This window comes from Falco naumanni, chromosome 9 (genome assembly GCF_017639655.2).
Source record: "Falco naumanni isolate bFalNau1 chromosome 9, bFalNau1.pat, whole genome shotgun sequence".
Taxonomy (NCBI): domain Eukaryota; kingdom Metazoa; phylum Chordata; class Aves; order Falconiformes; family Falconidae; genus Falco; species Falco naumanni.
This window is the reverse complement of record NC_054062.1, coordinates 30337876-30357042: the sequence shown is the minus strand read 5'-3', so window position 1 is coordinate 30357042 and position 19167 is coordinate 30337876. Positions and strand designations below refer to the sequence as shown.

General features: G+C 44.0%; 1 protein-coding gene across 2 annotated transcripts in view; it reads right to left on the bottom strand.

Moving 5' to 3' along the window:
- Positions 1-388: 388 nt before the first annotated feature.
- Positions 389-19167, bottom strand: part of ALOX5 (arachidonate 5-lipoxygenase) — a 35229-nt gene continuing 16450 nt past the window's right edge. For both annotated transcript variants that reach the window (XM_040606065.1, XM_040606066.1), the window contains exons 5-14: positions 18201-18307; positions 14478-14650; positions 13606-13752; positions 13304-13507; positions 12950-13036; positions 11086-11264; positions 8277-8398; positions 5910-6010; positions 3208-3378; positions 389-1786 (exon numbers count right to left, since the gene is read on the bottom strand). In XM_040606065.1, coding sequence (XP_040461999.1) covers positions 1607-1786; positions 3208-3378; positions 5910-6010; positions 8277-8398; positions 11086-11264; positions 12950-13036; positions 13304-13507; positions 13606-13752; positions 14478-14650; positions 18201-18307 — 1471 coding nt within the window. In that variant the 3' untranslated portion in view covers positions 389-1606. The remainder of the gene's footprint in view (positions 1787-3207; positions 3379-5909; positions 6011-8276; positions 8399-11085; positions 11265-12949; positions 13037-13303; positions 13508-13605; positions 13753-14477; positions 14651-18200; positions 18308-19167) is intronic.

Here is a 19167-nt window from a genome sequence, read left to right as displayed (position 1 = left end):
TATTCCACAACTGCATGCCTTGCCTCCCACAGCCATCACTTCTCACAGGATGCAGCAAAAGGAAGATGTGCAAGCCTTACAGGTACTGCCTGAATGACAGGAAGCGGTCTTACCTTCCACATTTTTTGCTGAAACTCTTTAGCTGGAGGGGGAGAAAAAGGGGATCAGTCTGTTCTAAAGGGTCTAAAATCAGTTTCCACACCTGTGTTTTACATGAAATAGGACATATTTTAGTAGTACCCTTTTCCAAATCATACATGAAGATAGAAATAACTATATTTCTCAAACTCCAGAGCTTCGTTTCTCTACACGGCATGTCGTACTTATTCCTACAAGCTTTTCAAGACATACAGCATTAGATAGTGGGTTAAGAAATAAAAGCTAGATGTTCTTGTTCAGTTTTGTTTTATTAGCACAAGAAGCTTTCTTATCTATTGAGAAAACACACTGCAGGCTGGTGAAGCTAGTATAAGGCACAAATTGTGGGGAAAAATAAACCAAAATTTTTATTAACAAAACTATGACTCTTAAATTTCCAAAACTCTGGTTTTGCTTTCATTATCTCAGTGACTCTCTCAGCTTTAACCAAAGCCCAAGTACTTGAACCTAATCACCTCTAAACAAAACAGACAAAACTCAGTTGTTTCTAAGGTGGAACATGCCAATTTTGAATTGGTCAAATCTAGAGATTCTTCTTAGAAGCTGTCAATTAACCCTTCTCCACAACTTCTATCATTATACAAAGTAGCCTCTTCATCCCCCCCAAAACAGAAGAAACTATCCACAAAACCCAGCAGCCTCAGCAATGAAACAGAAATCAAGCATAAGCACTGCTAGGTCTGTACTTCTTGCCGTTGTGCTAAGCAAAACATTTGTCCATACATATGAATGACATCAAATTCTGCTGGCAGAGGCAAAACCAAACTTTCCTAGTTTTATGTAGAAAATATATAGGTTTATGTAGGTACAAAATTTTCATCTCCTATGAATCAGGCTATCTCATTTCACATGAACTGGTGTCCTGGTTTCGGTTAAATCACAACAACTTGGTAAGAAATGATAAAAACCCATCAGCTATGTTAAGAAAGTATCCTGCTTCTACCTTCATCCTGATTAGGTAAATCATGCAGTTATAGTGACAATATTTAACATTTGTTTTAATCAGATTAAAAACAATGCATAAACTTTAAAGATCTATTTTTATGTGTTACCAGTGTCACCTATTAAAATTCGGAAGGATTTTAAAAATGTGACTTGCTTATTGCTCGTGATGCTATTTTCATTGAGTAAGAGATTCTGTGATTATATTGTCTTGACCAGGAGAGGGAAAGCTATCAGAAACATGGATATTGATTCTAAGGTTAATTTAAAAAATCTTGGAAAAATGAACTTGTAACAAATTTGACCTAGAGAGCTGTCAACTAGCCTTTGTCTTGCAAGATCAGTCATAATCACATTTGTTTGAAAGTCCAAACAGACTATGGGTCAGCTCTGATCAGGGGGATGTTCTTAATTTATCCATTTCTGAAAGTTCACTGAAAAGAAGCATATGTAACAGGAAAGCATCATCAGCCTTATAAGCCTCCAAACCCTCCTGGTCATCTGCTCAAACAGCAACGCTGTTGGGGATGCGATCTGGGGAAAGGTAGTAGTAAGGAAGCTTCTTGTTCTTGTTGCGCTCAGTGATGGTGTTGACAATCTCATCCAGATTCTTGCGGAATTTTGCCATAGCCTCCTTCACTGGCTTCTCCACAAAGTGTTCATCTGGGTACATGCCCAGAAACAGCTAATTGAAAAACAACAAGACATCATGCTCTGAGAAAGCAAAGGCTCTTCTGTTACAACATTATGCCACCCAGCAGAACAACACTCAGATCCTCACAAATGTTACTATTAAAATAGTGCTATCAATATATAAGCTAGCCTTGGAACTGCCAATGAAAGATGCTCTGACATCCTTCCTCCACCGCCGGCTGTTTCTTTCCATACCTGCACCTTTTTGTAGTGCTGGTTCACTACAAAATAAGTGTAAAATAGTGCTGGTTCACTTAAAAATAAGCATTTTTATTCAGGCTAGTGGTCAGTCAGATCAGCTTTCTAAGCCAGATCTCTGCGTAGCCACTCAAACATTTATGCTGCCAAAGAAAAGGACAGCATGGGAGGGGAATGAATAGCCAGGGATGAAAAAGGAAGATGACTGATGCTCTCAGTGACAGCAGAAGTTTCTGTTGACTTAAAACTGTCCTTCAAAGTTCAGCCTGACAGTTGCTTTTGTCTGCTTAGACTCTAAGGGTGCCCTGAATACTTCATTGCCAATGTGCAAATATGCATACTGGCGTATTACCTGCTTTAGGTAACCACTTCCCATGGCAGCACCCATACTACTAGTTTCTCAGCTGAAATCCACTTTCTTCTTAAAGAAAAACTTCATTTGAAGTACCCTCTGTCCATCATAAAATCATTTAGGTTGGATAAGCCCTTTAAGATCATTGAGTCCAACCCTCAACCTAGCACTCCCAAATCCATCACTAAACCATGTCTGTAACTGCCACATCTACATGTCTTTTAAATCTCTCTAGGGATGGTGACTCAACCACTTCCCTGGGCAGCCTTTTCCAATGCATCTTCCATTTAAGGATTTCAAAACACATCCTCCAGACAGAGCCCTTGGGTGAGACCACCAAGCACCTACAATCTCATTTTACATGAGGGAAATGGCTATAGACCATGCTTGCAAAGACTCCTGTGGGATTGTTTTGTTTGCACTCCACACCAGGCACAAGCCACAGTTGTAGTGCGTATGGCAGTGGGGCACATTTTCCAAAGGGACAGGACATGGGAACACTGCGGTGCTGTACCTTCTCCACCAGCACTATTGGGGCAAGGAGTGGAGAAAACCCTTGTGTCTCTGCAGCACTCTTCCTACTGCACGAGCATCCTTACTCAGCAACACCATGCTTGAGTTTAGAAAATTTTGTTTTGGCTGAAACACAGCCTCAGAGCAAATATAGGACTGCTTGCTCAGAGCTGGTTTGCCACTGGCAGAACAAGGGCAAACCCACACCACTGATACATCTCCATGGAACAGCAAACATGGTCAAGTCAAGAACAGAGCAGCACTACAATCTTGTGAGTCCATGTGGCCTTGCCATGGCTTTCTTGGTCTCACCTACAACTCCACCACCTAGAGATGGGAGGTTGACTTACTTCATTGTCCTGGAATTGGCTCAAGGCCCAGACAGCTCCAAGATGCCAACAAGAACGTCCCCTGTCTGGCAGACTCTCCACAATTTGCTCGATGGTGACTGTTCCCTTTTCTGTTGGAGGAGGCTGGCGCATTGTTGGTGGGGCATTGGGAATCCAGGAACACCAGTCATACTGCACGACAACGAAAAAGACCACAGTGAAAAGCTACAGTAGCTGGTATTTAGGAACACTGTGAAGGAAATCAGGAGTCCCGACACCAGGGGTTTTGCTTCTGTAATACGAGCCTCTCAGAAAGAGAAGATACTAACTGCAGGACAGAGAGATGCTCTAGAGAAGGACTGAAGGAGACAAGAAAGTCCTTGCTGTCTTTCTCAGGTTCTCACAAGGAAGAGAGTTGGGTTGTCTAAATCCTGCTGACCACATGTGCCACAAAACCCAGATTCACCAGCCAGGCTAAGGACTTAACTGTTTTCTTAAACAAAGATCTCTTCTGATAATCTGAGATGACCTCTCGTTAAAAACCCATAAACGATAGAATCTCCTTTTCTCCAGTTGCTTTTTTCTGCAAAATTATGCTCTAAGAACGTGCACACAGTACTGTGGTCAGGTAGTAAAAGAGGCAAAGGATGCTGGTGCATCATGGAACATGGCATGTGGATGTGGCCACAGTGAGTGCCAGACTGGGAACTCAGAATCACTTCTGGCCTGCTTCAGTGTTGTGGGATGGTGATGTCTCATTTTGCCTCAGACATGACCTGGAGTTTTGCCACCATCTGAGATGTTGCGCTTAGCATAACTCTTTTCCAAGCACTTTTTCATTACCTTGATACATATCCCCTGCCCTGCCTGAGTGGAAGTTCCATTTCAGCTGCGTGCTGTGCTTACACTGCTCAGTCTGTTCTCTCCAATGCACAGCCACCTCCTCCTACCCTCAGGCCTCTCTCTCTGCCATTTTTTCCCCGTGGCTGAAGACCCTTTTTGCTAATGAACTGAACATCCTCTGCACACCAAATTCCCCCTCTCATTCTCTGAAGGATCTCTGCTAAACCCTAATAACCTGGGCAATATTAAGAGATGGTTTCTTAGTGGTACTTGGAACAGACAGGACTTCCTGACGGGGTGGCTGGGAGATGTCTCAGTCACTTGTAATGACAGGTCAGAAGTGAACAGTTGCAGAGGTCTCTGGTCATCGATGTAACACAGAAATAGCATGGGTTCACTCGACACTTGGCTCTACACCTGCTCCAGGGGTCCTGAACTGCTGGGGTGGGCAGGAGGGTCAGCATGGAGAACAATGTGGGATGTGTTTGGGAATAATCACCATAGGAAAGATAGTCCCCCTGCTAATCAGGTCATCCATGACTGAAGCCAGAACATGCCAAAAAAAAGCTCATAGAATATCTCAGATTGGAAGTGACCCATAAGGACCATCAAGTCCAATTCCCTGCTCCTCAAAGGACTACCTAAAACTAAACCATATGACTAAGAGCATTGTCCATGCTCCTTGAACTCTGACAGGCTTGGCACCGTGACCAGTTCCCTGGGGAACCTATTTCAGTGACTGACCACCCACTCAGTGAAGCTCTGTGTGATACAGACTGACAAAGAGATGTGCTTCTGGCTGTGAAGCCTGGTTTCCAAAATGCCTTGATGTTGGAAGAAACAGCATTTGAAAGGCAGGCTGTTTCTGTAGTTTCAGGGTAGACATATGTCAGTAAAGGCAGGCAGTGATAACATAGATTTTCAGTAGGTGACATATTAAACATCACAGGGGAAGCTCAAAGTTGCCAGTTGGCTCACAAACTCAGGAAATGAGCAGTGATGCCCTTTCCAAGCACTGGAAATATTACACACATTGGTGCTTTTGAAAACTTGACATACCTGACCAAAACCTAGATCTTCACAGATGCTTTGCTTCAACTTTCCATGTATGTCAGTGGGAGTTAAGTGTCTAGATATCACTGACTTCAGTGAGACTTTACCTTGTAGAGGCTTGTCTCTTGCCGCAGAAAGTAGAAGTGGAGGTCCTGCAGACATGCAAGGCAGCTTTCAACTTGTTAACTCAGAAGCCTTGGTAAACGCTCCATTAGGCCAGCTAGGTCACGGTACTGCTGGGACTGAGCTGTTGGAGGTAGCCAGCTGCACCAACCCAAAGACAGATGGTGTATGCATGAACTGCAGTCACAGCACTGAGCTGCGCTACACGTTCCCTAAGCCACATCTGAAAATGGGATGTATGTTGCTTCGGCCCAGGCACACTGCCAAATTAACACAACTTACAACAGCAACCCACGGCAGTCACCTGTGCATACACTTACAGCAAATATAAAGTCAAGTCACTTAGCATAACTTACTGCATTTCATCACAGAACGTGCCACAGACTACCAGCACATATCATAACCAGGCAGTTCAGGTGATGTCTGCAGAGTATGGTAGCTAGACTGTGCACCTGAATCCTTAAGCATTTCTGAAAAGGGTCTTAACAACCCATTTAATGCTTTAAAAATATTGTTTCCCATCATAAAAACTATAATATACAAGTTACAACCCCTAAACTTGAGCTTTGTATGTATTTGGGACTCAAAATGCCTTTCTCAGCTTCCAAAATACTTCCCTTTCCACAGAAACATTTCCCAGACCTTGCCCTGGTAGATGAACCTCCCGGTTCAGAAAGAAGAACAGTCTTCCCAGAAATTCCTACCTGACCAAAATTCACAGCTGCATGCTGGGCTGATGTGGTGAATATTATCACTGTGAGATATTCTGCTAGCTTCTCTCGTGTCCTGATCGCCTTAGGAAACCCTAAACAAGGGAGAAGAAAAGCTTAAATAACCCAGCTATGAAGTAACCCAGTTACCTGGTAGTAATCAGCCACTCAAAAGGCATGAGTTAGAGAACTGTGCAGCAGTCACTGAAGAGCAGGGCATTCTCTTTCTGAATCTTGCTGTGTGGTCTAACAGGAGCTACTCAACCCCTCTGTGTCTTGGCTGTCCAGCTGTAAAAACAGAGAGAACCTGCCCTACCTCATACAGGTTTGTGAGGGATCACCGCTGTTTGCAAAGTATGGAGTGCTCCTTAAGGGAAAGGCAAAGTATAATTACACCTTTAAAAAATACAGTATCCCTGTCCTCTCACCCTACCTACCCTGCAGCAAGGAACCCAGAGAGTCCACAGGGCAGGGGTCTCAGATGCTCCCTTTCTCTTCAGTCTGCAGTGCAAGCAGGAAAGGTTCAGGCCAAGGAGCAAACGACCACGTGCTTGTATTTATAAAGGTTCGAGGCTCAGCGATCAAGTGCACTGTGAGGAGGAGTGCAGGGAGAGCTTATTTGCTGAAACGGGAAGTGAGGAAGTGAGAACTTCTGAAAGAGAGACAATGGAATGAGGAACAGAAATAGTTGCATCAAGCTGTCTTTGGAGGGGAATAACCAAACAGAGTTATATAAAGGAAGAAGGGAATAGTTAGGCACTAGGGAAATTTGCTACCAAAGCACCCCCAAGCCTGTATCTCTCCTACCCCCACTACATCACAGCCATGTGCTGTACTCGCTGTCCCAGCCTAATGTGATCTCAGGTCCCAGGATACCCAGAGACCTGTCAGCACCCTGGGGTGAGCTGCCCTTGCTCAGGCTGCCCGTGCCAGCTGCTTCACACCTCCACCACCAACCTGACGCAGATGTGAACTCAGCCTGAGAGGGAAGAGGCACATGGTAGCTCTGGCCAGCCACCAAGCTCAAAGAAGAGGTGATGCACCATCCCCTTCTGTATCCTGCTATCTTACGCACACTACGCTCATCTTTAAAGCAGTTTGGCAGGCTCCCCGTCAGAGCAGGAATGGAGACTGAAGGGGGAGCCCTGGGTGCAACTGCCTCCCCCAGTTATCCTTCTTCAGTTCCATACAGACCCAGCCAAGTCCCCCTGCTCTATGCCACAGCCCCTGGTGTGGCAGCGGTGCAGACAGTGATGCTGCAGGCCTGGCAGGTTTCCCATCTCTAGTGGCAGTCCCACCACCAGTGGTGCTTGTAGTATTCCACCCCAGCTGTAGCACCAGAAGGGCTCAGTACTTGTCCCATATCAAGATGCTCAGGTCAAGCATGAACTTCCTACTAGGATGCCATTTCTAAGCTTTTCCTAAGAGAAAACTAGACAAACAAAAATGACAGCAACTAGGTGTCCCCCAATCCTTTGCTTGTCCAGGCAGGCAGACCCCAGGAGACTGTTGTACACCAACACATACTGGTAATGAGTGGAAACATGACCGTTTTGCCTGGAGGTCTCACACACAAACATGTGTGCATGCAATGCCAATGCCATCTGCCCCAGATCACTGGCCAACAGGTGTTTCCAGATGTAAATCAGTCAGGACAGTATGAAGGATCCCACCCACCTGTATAAATTCCTGAAAACCTGCCTGGACAAAGTTGAGTGGAAGCAAAAACATGTTTAAGGAAAGGCAGGAGTGTTAACTCCGGGGGGAGAATAGAGCCATATTATGGGTGAGAGCTACCATAGCCAAGTAATGGTTTGCAACAAATGAGAGACAGCAAGAGGAGACCAAGCACAGGAAAGTATTCCTTGGAAAGAAATACATGTATCTTCTCTTGAAGAGAACAGAACAGCTCAACAATGACACAGATACTGAACAAATGCAAGCTACTGCTGCAGAGGTTCTTACTGGCTCTTATTTGGTGCAAGGTTTGGAGGAGAGGATTCAAGAGGATCTCGCTGCTCCTTGTGACTTTTATCAGTCTGGCTGGTGGTTCCAACTGCACATACAGACAGCCCCTCCCCTAACGCTTAAAGCATGAGCTGGCAAGATCAAAGGACCGATCCCCAGTGTACAGAGAATTGCCCAGCACAAGTTGCCCAAGCTCGTGGTGAGAATCTGGCAAATGAAGGAGCTGTCTCCTGAGGGAGAGAGGGCCTGATCCAGCATCTGGTCCATAAAAATAAACACTTTTGGGCCAAGAAGGGAGAGGGTCTCCACCAGTACAAGGCATACTGTGCATGCAGCACTGCTGTCAGCAGGGGCTCAGCAAGCCGCAGACCGGTCTGGGCTATCATATCTTACCTGAGGCCTTCACACCCCTCATCCCATAGACGTAAATGTCTTTGACGAAAGCCTGGAGCTCCACATCCTCACACACCACGTCGTCACTCTCGTAGTAGATGTGAATCACATCCTCTGCAAAACTGCAGACACACGAACAAATGAAGAAGACAAACCAAAAAGGAGAAAGCAAGCCTGTCATTCCCTGAAGACCTTCTACTGACCAGGGAGATGCTGCATACGGAAAGGGCAAGAGTTTCAACACCCTCCTACCTCCTTTCCACAAGCAGTGGGAATGCACAGAAGCAACTTTGATTCATTTCTGACTGCAATGTCACTTCCTCCCCCAACAAAAAGATGCTGAGCCACACTACATCCCCTGAAGAGTCCTGTGTGCTTTATTCTCTTATTTGAGGCTTTGCTCCTGTGCAGACCTCTGTCATCACATCTACGTATATTTCTTCACTTAATACAGACTCTGTCTGGCATATCCACATGGCTTTCACAATGGGAACAGAAGTTCCCAACTGTAACACTGGCACCATCCCCTGTATCCCACACTGGGATACTCCAAAGCTGCTCCTGAATACCATTCAAAGAGTTGATGCCCTTCTATTGCACATCCTTTTCACAAAACCCAACTGGCACACCCCAAACCAGGGGTGGCCCTGGAAACTCCTCTTCAGAAGAAGAGGTTTAGAGCTTTTTCCTACACCCACTGCATACAGCAGGCATCCCCTCCCTGTTCAGTTCCTCTTCTCAAAATCCCTCTTTCTATAAAAGCTTCCCAGGCTAACTCACTTCAGAAATAAAGGCTCTAAAACCACTAAGATAACAGAAATAGTTCTGAAAGCAATAAAAATAGGTAAGCCTGATTTCCTGAAGATTTGTATTTCACGACTGCATGACTGGTTAACTGAGCTACGCTGAGATATTCTGTTAGCTCTGCAGGTACCTATAATCTCTTGCTAAGTATTTTGACAATAACCCATAGGGTGAAACATTTGACTACAGAAGCTGACTGATGGGATTAAGAAGTGTTATCCAATACAGATTTCCCCCCTAAAAAGCTATACTTTTTTTTTTTTTTTTTTTTTCCAATTTGGAGACCTTTAGAAATCTGTCAACGTGGTTTCTATTAGCCAACTAAGTCAAGAGTTGCTATTGAGGCAAACAGCTGCATATACACCAAGGGTTTCAGCAATTTTGACTTCCAGAGAAATCCAAAAGAAAAGAAAAATTCTGCATGATGCAGAGATAAAGCTGCTCTGCATGAGCTCTGCCTCCACCGCCTGGCACCTGGGCCAAATGCACACAGAGGGTAATCCTTCTCTTACACTACGGCAGTATTTTATACCCCCTTCCATGCAAATATAAATTAGTATATGAAGTGTGGATGAGGTCTTTTGGATTGGAATATCTTTGGGTTGGAATATCTATCTGCAGTTAGAACAGAAATAAGAAGCTGAGCATTACAGAGGGGTTTAAAAAGTCGCTGCGTGAGCCTCACTGTTTGTAAAGGGACAATCTTACCAGCTTTCTTAAGTATAGGCCATCTACCACATGTAAGGCAATGCTGGGGATAGAAGTTATTTCATCAAAAGAGTGGAGACTGACAGCCCTGCAGAGTGCAGGAGATTCATGGTGACTAGACACATGCACGACTGTGGGTTCGTGGGTCAGGATATCACACTCAAAAGGGTACTGCCCATGACATTTATAAACCAAATTATTCACTTACGAAGAACCTCTCAGCCAAGTTTGAGCCAATGTAACATCTTCCTCCAGCTAGGTTAACACCCACAAACAGTCAAACTAAATTGAGTCGAGTAAGTACTATCTGGTATTTGAAAAGATCTATCTCGATCAGCAAAGAAAACACAGGAAAGAGAACATGGTCAAAAACCAGACTATATCAAGAAAACAACCGCAGAAAAGTTGTAACTTCCTTTACCCTCAAATGGGCACTAACAATTGCAGGAAACACTGCAAGATAACCCCTTGCCAAAACACAGAGAAAACACAGGAGACAAAGACGTACCCAACACTTCAAACATTATGCTTGCATTATAAACGTCCCACTTTGTGTACACAAAAGGCTGATTTTTAATGAACATGCTTTTCAAAAGCCATGTCACCAAAACCAGCTGCATATTTAGCAAGCAACTTATGCCACGCAAAAAATACATTGTTTGTGAAATGCAACATATGAATCATTCCATTCTGAGGCAGTGTTTCATAATTGAAAAGCAGTCATGTTGCTGTGGTCGAGCAGCCTTGCAGTACTTCTGACTCAGAATTGCTGCCCTTCTTGACAAAACTTGGGCCTTGCCATTCTGAGGCATTTCAAGAAATGTTTTGCTCAAACTGAGTTTGAGAACACAGCTCTCATGCAAACCAAGCTTATATTTCCACTCCACAAGAACCTTGACAAGCTCATGTGGCTGGCCCAGAGAGTTGGGTGCTCTCTTGGTTTGTGCATAGCTAAAAAGGAAGGCTAATTAAATTCCCTTTGCAAGGCTGAATTCCAACTCACTAAACTCTATGAAAACCTACAGAAGAGCACATACTTATAAAGGTTCCTCTGAAATACAGCATGAAAGAAAGCAGGGCTGAAAAAAGCAGGAATTAACAGTCTTTCCAGGGTGTGTACTTGGCTATGTATTTTTCCTCAGATGAAATACAATGGATGGAAAAGCCACCACATGACTGAACAGCCCACGTGCTCTTCACAAGCTTGTGATGAAGAGTGCAGTGAGCGGGGAGAAAACAAAGTCGTGTCTCTGTGACAGTGACTTTATTAGACATTTCTAGAACTACGGTCTCTTACCTCTTTATAGCCTCCCAGACTTTAATGCCATCATCCCGGTAATAGTAGTAGGGGATATCCTCTTTGCTCTCCATCCCTTTAGCTTTGATCTCCTCAGGGAAGCAGAGGGAGCCATAAGTCAGATCCTTCATTGCTTTCTGCACCATTTGTACATGTCCTCCTCCACCTGTAGCATTTGCCTGCAGGAAGAATGGCAAGACTGGAAGAGTGGGAGACTATGTTCACTTTGTGCTGAGATTGGCTTTCCTGATTTGCAGGAGGTAGCGCATTCAAAATGGTGGTGAATCTCTTTTTCAAGAGAAAACAACATCTCTACACAAACAAGTACCAGACTGCAGAGGTCTACTGCAACTGTGCATTTTGATTTTGAAGACTTCACACCTCTTTCACATTCCTATTATAAGCACCTACTTATAATGGAATACGGTAATAAAGTAAAGGAACATGGAAGCATCGAACCCAAAGCACTCTGCCAGCACTACGCTCCAGAACTGGCATATGTGTGAAGGAAGGCAGCCAGGAGCGTGTTAAAAAAGGGCTTTTGCTAAACCATCCACTGCTGCTACAGAGTGGTTCAGAGAAAGCATTTAGGGATGCAGGCTACCATTAGCCACCCTGGAATTTAAGCCAGAAGATCAGTCCTGCTGGGTGGCTACCGATGAGGACTGGCTGGGGTTTCAGTATACGTTACACGTGGAAACAGTGTGTCCACAACAAACTGCACTGCAAAACTCTTTAGATAATCGTTGCACAGAAGCTCCCAAATGTTGCTTTTCTAGCATGATGCTAGTGTTGTACCAGTAGTCAGCTTACACTTACTGTCCCATGGCTGGTTGTTCATCTACACTGGAACCAACAAATTCTGGAACTCCAGGATCCCCGCTGGCAGGTCTTAGCCACACACTCATCCCACACGCACAGGGTACCCACATTATGGTTCTGTTCAAAGGGATGGGAGCACCTGCTGGGTCTCCACAGTCAGCAGAGGATACAGAAGACAAGGAAGGTGCCTGGATTTAACCTCTCTTTTCTTCTTGGGTGAAACACTCTGGAGCATGGAAGCTGTTTTTGGTCTGGTGCCAGAGGTGTCAGGGGGACAGAGTTGTCCTAAAACACAGCCTCCCTCTTCAGAAGGGCCTCTGAAACCTTCCCAAACTTCCCAATTGCTGATAGCATGTTGTCACAGACACGGCTGCATGCTAACCTGTTGTGGTTCCTGCAGCATGCCATTTCTGGGGGAGCCAAGGGAGGAAAAGCTGTGTACACGTTAAACACCAGTGCAGTCAGGTTTAGGTGTTCAGATTTGACCTAAGAGCTGATCACAGTCAATGATATATGGCTATGTTTCACGGACTCAGACAAAGCTGAGTTTTAAACCTAGCAGTTCTGTTGGTCTGTTGTTTACAGCAATTCAAGGAGACAGGCTGGAATCTACACCCACTACTTGTGGGCTTAGAAAGCTATTTTATCTACATGTCTTTCTCTGATGCAAACTTCCTTTTGCAATCACAAATTCTTCTGCTCCCCACTCTGCCCCAAGATGAATAACTGAGTACTTAAAGGAAACAGGGGACTTAACTCCTGCACTCCTATACTCATACCACAAAGCCACATCAGGTATGAGTAAGTGAGATACTGACTCACTACTGACATTGGCCAGTTCTGAATTGGCTACTTAGTGGTAAAAGGTAACATCTTTAGCACAACGAGGCATCAGTTCTGCATGCCAGTTTCTCAGATGGTATCAGTTATGTTTGCCCTTTATTAGAAGGGTCAAGAAACAAGGCAATATGTGATGGTTAAAGGACAGAAACACATAAGGAACCATGAAGGATAATGAAGATTTACAAAGGGGATTACTTACCTTGTCAAAAAGGCCACATTCACAGATAAGCTGTTCTCTGGCTTTGGTATTAATGGCTATTGTGAACCGCATGTGTGGCACCAAGAGCTGTGAAACAGGAAAAACAATGAAAGAAGGCACATTCTCTGACTGAACTCAACAGCAAGGAGGTGTAAAGTTTGAAGTCCTGGAAGTCCTGGTGGCTTAGCTGTAAGTTGCCTTGCAGGGAAGCCAGCCAAACTATCTCAGCTGAGCTGTCACCAGGCCTTCTTTTGGTTTGTCAAATTAACACAATAACCACCCTGACCCACTTCATCCTTTCATAATAACCACCCTGACCCATCATCCATAGCATCCCTTCATGCAAGAACCAACCTTGAAGAGGGGATGTACAGCAGGTAGCTGCCGGAACATCGCTATGCTGAACACCTCTGAGACTAAGTGGGTCCGTAAGAGATGGGTCACTGTCTGGTGGATGTGGAAATCAGATGAACGAACCCAAATTTTAGCTAGCAGCCAGTCATATGTGGCATCTGAAGGAAGGAATATGGGATTGTCTGGCCCAGGCTTTTGACCAAGCTGAAAGATTTAAGAAGAATATGAAACCCCAAGTCATTCATGTTTAAGATGAGACAACAAGCCATGTGCCCCTTTAAAGACCCTGACAGTAAGCCCACCTGGATTGCAATGGGTACAATTTTATTCTCCAGATTCTTATACAGCAGACAGATGGGTGCAGCCAGGTACTGTATTGTGCATGGGTCTGTTTTATTGGCATCCACACCATCCAGCAGCTCGTAGTCCACAATGAAAATGTTTCCTTGCTGCAGGGCAGGGGAAAAAAGCATGGTGTGTTTTAATGGAGTGCAAGCAGCAAGGCTAGGAATAAAGACTGGGAAGTCTTGGTCAGTGGTGGGCTTGTGCCCTGTGGTTAGGAGTGGCCACTGGCCTGCCCTTGCTCGTGGCGTCTCAGGGATGATGCCATTGAGACAGCAAGCAGCTTACACAAACTGACTTGTGTCTGCTGACTCTGGCAGTAAGCCTTTCAGCAAAGAGAGACCATGTACTTGGCATTCATGCAATGACAGTAAAATGCAAACAAGTTTCACATTGCCAGCTGAAGAGACCCCCATGCTCATCATACAAACAAAAGCAAGGCACCACCCTGGCTAACCCTTCTTCAGCATGTTAGCTCAACCCTGCAGGCGACAGCAGGGTAAGACCCTACCAGGAAAGGAAGAGGCACTTTTCCTTGCTGAGGCAGGCAGGCAGTCCCTAATCTTTCAGAGGAAACCACTGAAAAAGGACCCTTCACCTCGTGGTGACATCTCTTTAATTGAACCTGGAGAAAGGCATGGCCCGCAGCTCCAGGACAGCGGCAGAAAGCAGTCAACAGAAGTGTCGCTAGTCTGCAAAGACAAGCAGCTTTGCCGTAACAAACCACACAGCCTGAAGAGAGGAGATGTGACTGAAGGCAGTTAGAACAGGGTTTGGAGGTTAGATGATACGAGAAGGAACAGATGAAGTCCAACCTGACTCAGAGCCATACCTTTACTTCCTCCTCCAGGGTCAGGTTCCTCTCCAGACTGCATTCCACCATATCCATAGTCACAGGAAACTTCTTGGGTATCTCTGTGCATCTCCGGATCATTACAGGATTGCATCCATTCAGGAACTGGTAGCCAAACATAAAGTCTTCCTTCCAGTGCTGCATCACATACTCTACAGGAAAAACAAGCCTGCAGCATCAATATCTGCACCACACCGTTATCCTACTGCACTGTAGGATTCCTCCTTTACTCCCCACTGTTTGCTATGCTGCACTGCAACTTCCAACTAAAGCAAGCAGCAAGAAAATTGTTCAAAAGTTGCCATCGATTGTTAAGAAAAAACACTTAAGATAAATGGACAACATAATCTCTGCTTTTCACTTTGAGAAGAATTAAACTGATAATCTGTTTCTCCATGCACAGAAGCAATGAGGAGTAAAATACCCCACTCCTATGAAAAATACTGTCTCCATCTGCAGACCACCTTCTCAAGTCTTCCAAGATATTTCTAAATCTCACTCTTTAAATTCTCAGGGTATGCAGTACAGAGGGATTAGTCCAAAAAAAAGATGGCACAGGCAGGAGAAGGGAAATACAGAGCAACGTGGGTAGGGGAAGAGTAACAGTGGCTGGAGCAGTTCTCTTGGCTGGAGCTGGGAGAGGGACACCTGGGGAAGGGTTTTGGCTTTGTCTCAGTAAAACTCCTCATTCATTGTTTTGCTTGTTTAACACCTTTTTTCCCTCTGCTTATTTTTCAATTGCTAATATAAACCCAGATTAACATATCTGCTTAATAAAATGCTGGCTTGGGGTACTCCATCTCTTTACTATTACATATGTAATACTACAGGATGTTTTCCATAATTACACTGTGTTCTGTTTCATAATGTCATGTCCCCACTTCAGCCTACAAATTCAGCATCAGAAAAAACATGATTAACATGAAAAATCCCATTGGTATCTTCAGGTGGAAAATGAAGCAAGTAAAGTTTTCCACTATTGCCTATTTTCAGACAAGGCAGAACTTTTTATGAAAGCAATTTATTTTCCTACAAAGGGTGAAAAAGATAGACCTGAAGGAATGCAGTGATTTTTTTTTTTTTTTTTTTTTTAAAAAGTCTCAAAAATCACAATGCTTTCTAAGAGTGGAAAAAAGTTAAGTTTATGTAAAGTTCACATTTACATCATCTCTGTCAATTGCATAATGAGTCTGGAGCTGTACCTGAAGTCTATACCAAGCAATAAATTACTCAACACCTTGGACAGAAACTGCATGAATGAAAAATGCCTTGAACCACCTTTTCCATTAGCCCTTTTCTGCCAAGGCCTGCAAATAAGCAGATTCAGAGTTGCATTAACATAACTGAGACCAATGTTTAACATTTAAAACTCAAGGAATTGGAGCCTTCCTTATCAATACGGAAATGTTATCGATGTAACTAATTGTAGATCATATTAATTCTCGTTTTAAAATTACTTTAGGAAGCAATCTTATTAAATGTAACAAATTGCCATAATTAGTTTTTAATAGCTCTGGCTGCTTTGTGTGCTTCATTTTACACCCAAGTCTGCAGAAGTTACTCTTATTCCTGTTAAGGAGTCCTTAGGCAGCCTGAAGAGGAGCAAAACTTCAGATCAGGAGGGAAAAGTATTTTCCTTTGCAGAGTCTGAACAGGCTGTTCACACACATTTGAGGAGCCACATGCTAATCAATTTATAGTATCTGTGTATCAATTATATCTAATAATACAGTAAAATAATGTAACCGTGGGTGATAGTAGGTTGGGTCTGGCTCACAAATCAAATGTTTCCCAGCCCTGCTTTACAGAAACAACTCCATGAACTTCAAACCCCGTGTCTGTCTGCAGTTCTTCTTGCTGGGTTTTCAAATAACTGCTAAGATTTCCATATTGAAAAGAGTTAAATAAAGGTAGGATTTTGTCTTTGATATGTTAACACTACATCAATGGGATTTTTAACAGTATGAAAGATACTGCAGAAACTGAATGGCCCTGAAGACAGAAGTGAAACTCACACTCCTAGAGAGGGATTTCTGTCTTCTGGTAGGAGGATGCATGTATGAAATGGCAAGCACAGTGGGACACTTAGTGCAGTATGCACAACTAATTCTGACATATTTTTTTAAAAGAGATTACACTTCAGATAAATGCCACACGCCTTTTCAGGCCTAGCTTGCGCTTGTTTTCGATAAGAACCACAGTTCGTCAGGTTGTGTTCTTGGGGCCCATCCTGGCTGCAGCAGGACCAAGTGAAGAAGTTGCAGCTCCCAGGTCATTCCCAGCTCTTTGCATCCCCAGATCCGATGGCCTAACTACACGGGCTTTCAGGCCTGAAACAAGTTCTGTCAAAATGACCCCTGTTGGGAAAAACTTACCACTGAGGAATACTGAGCTGCCCATGTCATTGACACATGAGAACTGACCGGGAGGAGATATAGGGGAGGTCACAACAGCAGAACTGAGGCAGTGTGTCCTGGTTTCGACTGGGATAGAGTTAATTTTCCTCCTAGTAACCGGTACATTGCTGTGTTTTTGGATTTAGTATGAGAATTATGTTGATAATACACTGATTTTTTTAGGTGTGGCTAAGTAGTACTTACTTCAAGTCAGGGACTTTTCAGCTTCCCATGCTCTGCCAGCAGGGAGGGGCACAAGAAGCCAGGAGGGGACACAGCCAGGACAGTTGACTCAAACTGGCCAAAGGGATATCCCATACCACAGGATGTCATGCTCAGTGTATAAACTGGGGGGAGCTTGCTGGGGGGGCCGATTGCAGCTCAGGGACTGGCTGGGCGTCAGTCAGCGGGCAGTGAGCAATCGTATTGTGCATCACTTGTTTTTTGGGAGTTTTATTTCTCTCTCTCTTTTTATGGTCTCCCTTTTAATTACAATTATATAATTATTGTCATATTTTATTTCAATTATTAAACTGTTTTTATCTCAACCTGTGGGTTTTACCTTCTTTCCAGTTCTCCTCACCATCCCACTGGGGGCAGGGGTGAGTGAGCAGCTACGTGCTATTTAGTTGCCAGCTGGGCTTAAACTATGAAACAGTGGTACCCTCCCCATGTTGGAACAGGGTCAAGAAGTTGGAACTGTTAGCAGCAGTGCAACCAGGACAGAGCACATGGCTGCAAGTTAGGCAACTGCCTTTGAGCTGGTCTGTGTAAGAGGAAAGAGGGGTCACCCTCATACTTGACTTTATCAGAGGACATTTCCAGACTCGCCTCTTTGGAGATTTTCCATGTATTTAGATGGCTGAAGTGGGACACAGACGATCAAGCTTCCAATAATGCCTCAACAGCTAATACGCTCCGTAAAGCACTCACACTAATCCGTCCCTAGGTTTGGATGTGAAATACTTATGGAAATTCATTCTATGAGACTTGAATATATCTGAAAATACATTTCTAAAAGCCAAAAGTGACTATGATGCCCAGCTGGCCTGACCTCCAGTATAGCTCAGGACAGAGTAGGTTCCTGAGCAATCACCCATGAATTTTAGTTTTTGTGAGATCATCGCTTCTCTTTTTGGTCTTGTGGGCTGCTGGTGTCATCAGCAGTCTAAGATTACAGATTATTTATGAAAAAACATGGGAGAGCAGAAGTCTGAGTAAGCCACTTCCATCCTAATCAGATACGTACAAGACAACTAAGTAGTCATTCTACAGTGCAAACATGAGCAAATGCTGGTAAACCCACCAGAGATTGTGTTGCTGATTCTGACAAAGATCCTCTCAAAATCTGCAAAATCACTCCAGGAGGACTGGAACATGTGCATGAAACGGTTGACATAAAGATTCTCCATCCTAAAAATAAAACAAAACATCTCTGAAAAAAATCAGCTCCAGCTTCCTCAATACCCTTCCCCATTCTTTTCCATGCTTTTATACCCCTACATACAACACATTTTCAGTGGTGGAATGAGAGACTGGTTGTCTCCTATTCGTTGAGAAATTTGTTGGCTGTACCTTTACACACAGCCTGAAAGGCATCTCAAGTGCCCAGTCCCTGCTATTGCACTTCCTGAACTCCATTCTAGAGCTGTTCTTGGCAGCCTACAATGGCAGTGCTTTAGGACCTATGTCATATAAAAGCTATAGTCAGAAAAGCTAGTGCTTCACACACTGTCAGTAGTTAGCAAGAGCTGAGAGTGTTAAGGTCATTATTAGCACTGGTTCAGAAAGGAGTATGGTGACACATACAGACTGAGTGATTTGCACGAACTCACAACACACACAACCCAGGATCAGTTCAGCCAGTATTCCTAAACAGAGAACAGCTCCTGTATCTGTGTCACCAAGGCCAGACTGGACCCCTACAGCATGAGCCTGAGTTTTTGAGAGCTTTCTATCTACTAGAGCTGCTGTTAAGCTTGATGCTCATCTCTAACCTGGGGAATTAAGTCACTTAGTTGCAGACATCACATGAACATGGCAACTTGGGAGCCAGAAACATCCAATTTAAAGTGCTAATTCATCAAAGTTTTCTGTCTACAATAGATTCAAGCATGTTCACTTTGTATAAGTCCTACATTGTTATGAAATATAAATAATTTATTTTCACTAGAAAACAAATAATGAATTTGGAAAAGAAAGTTGGCTTTCCCACTAACACTTTAAATGATCAAAGAAAAGCACACACATCACACAAAGATAAGCAGAGTAGG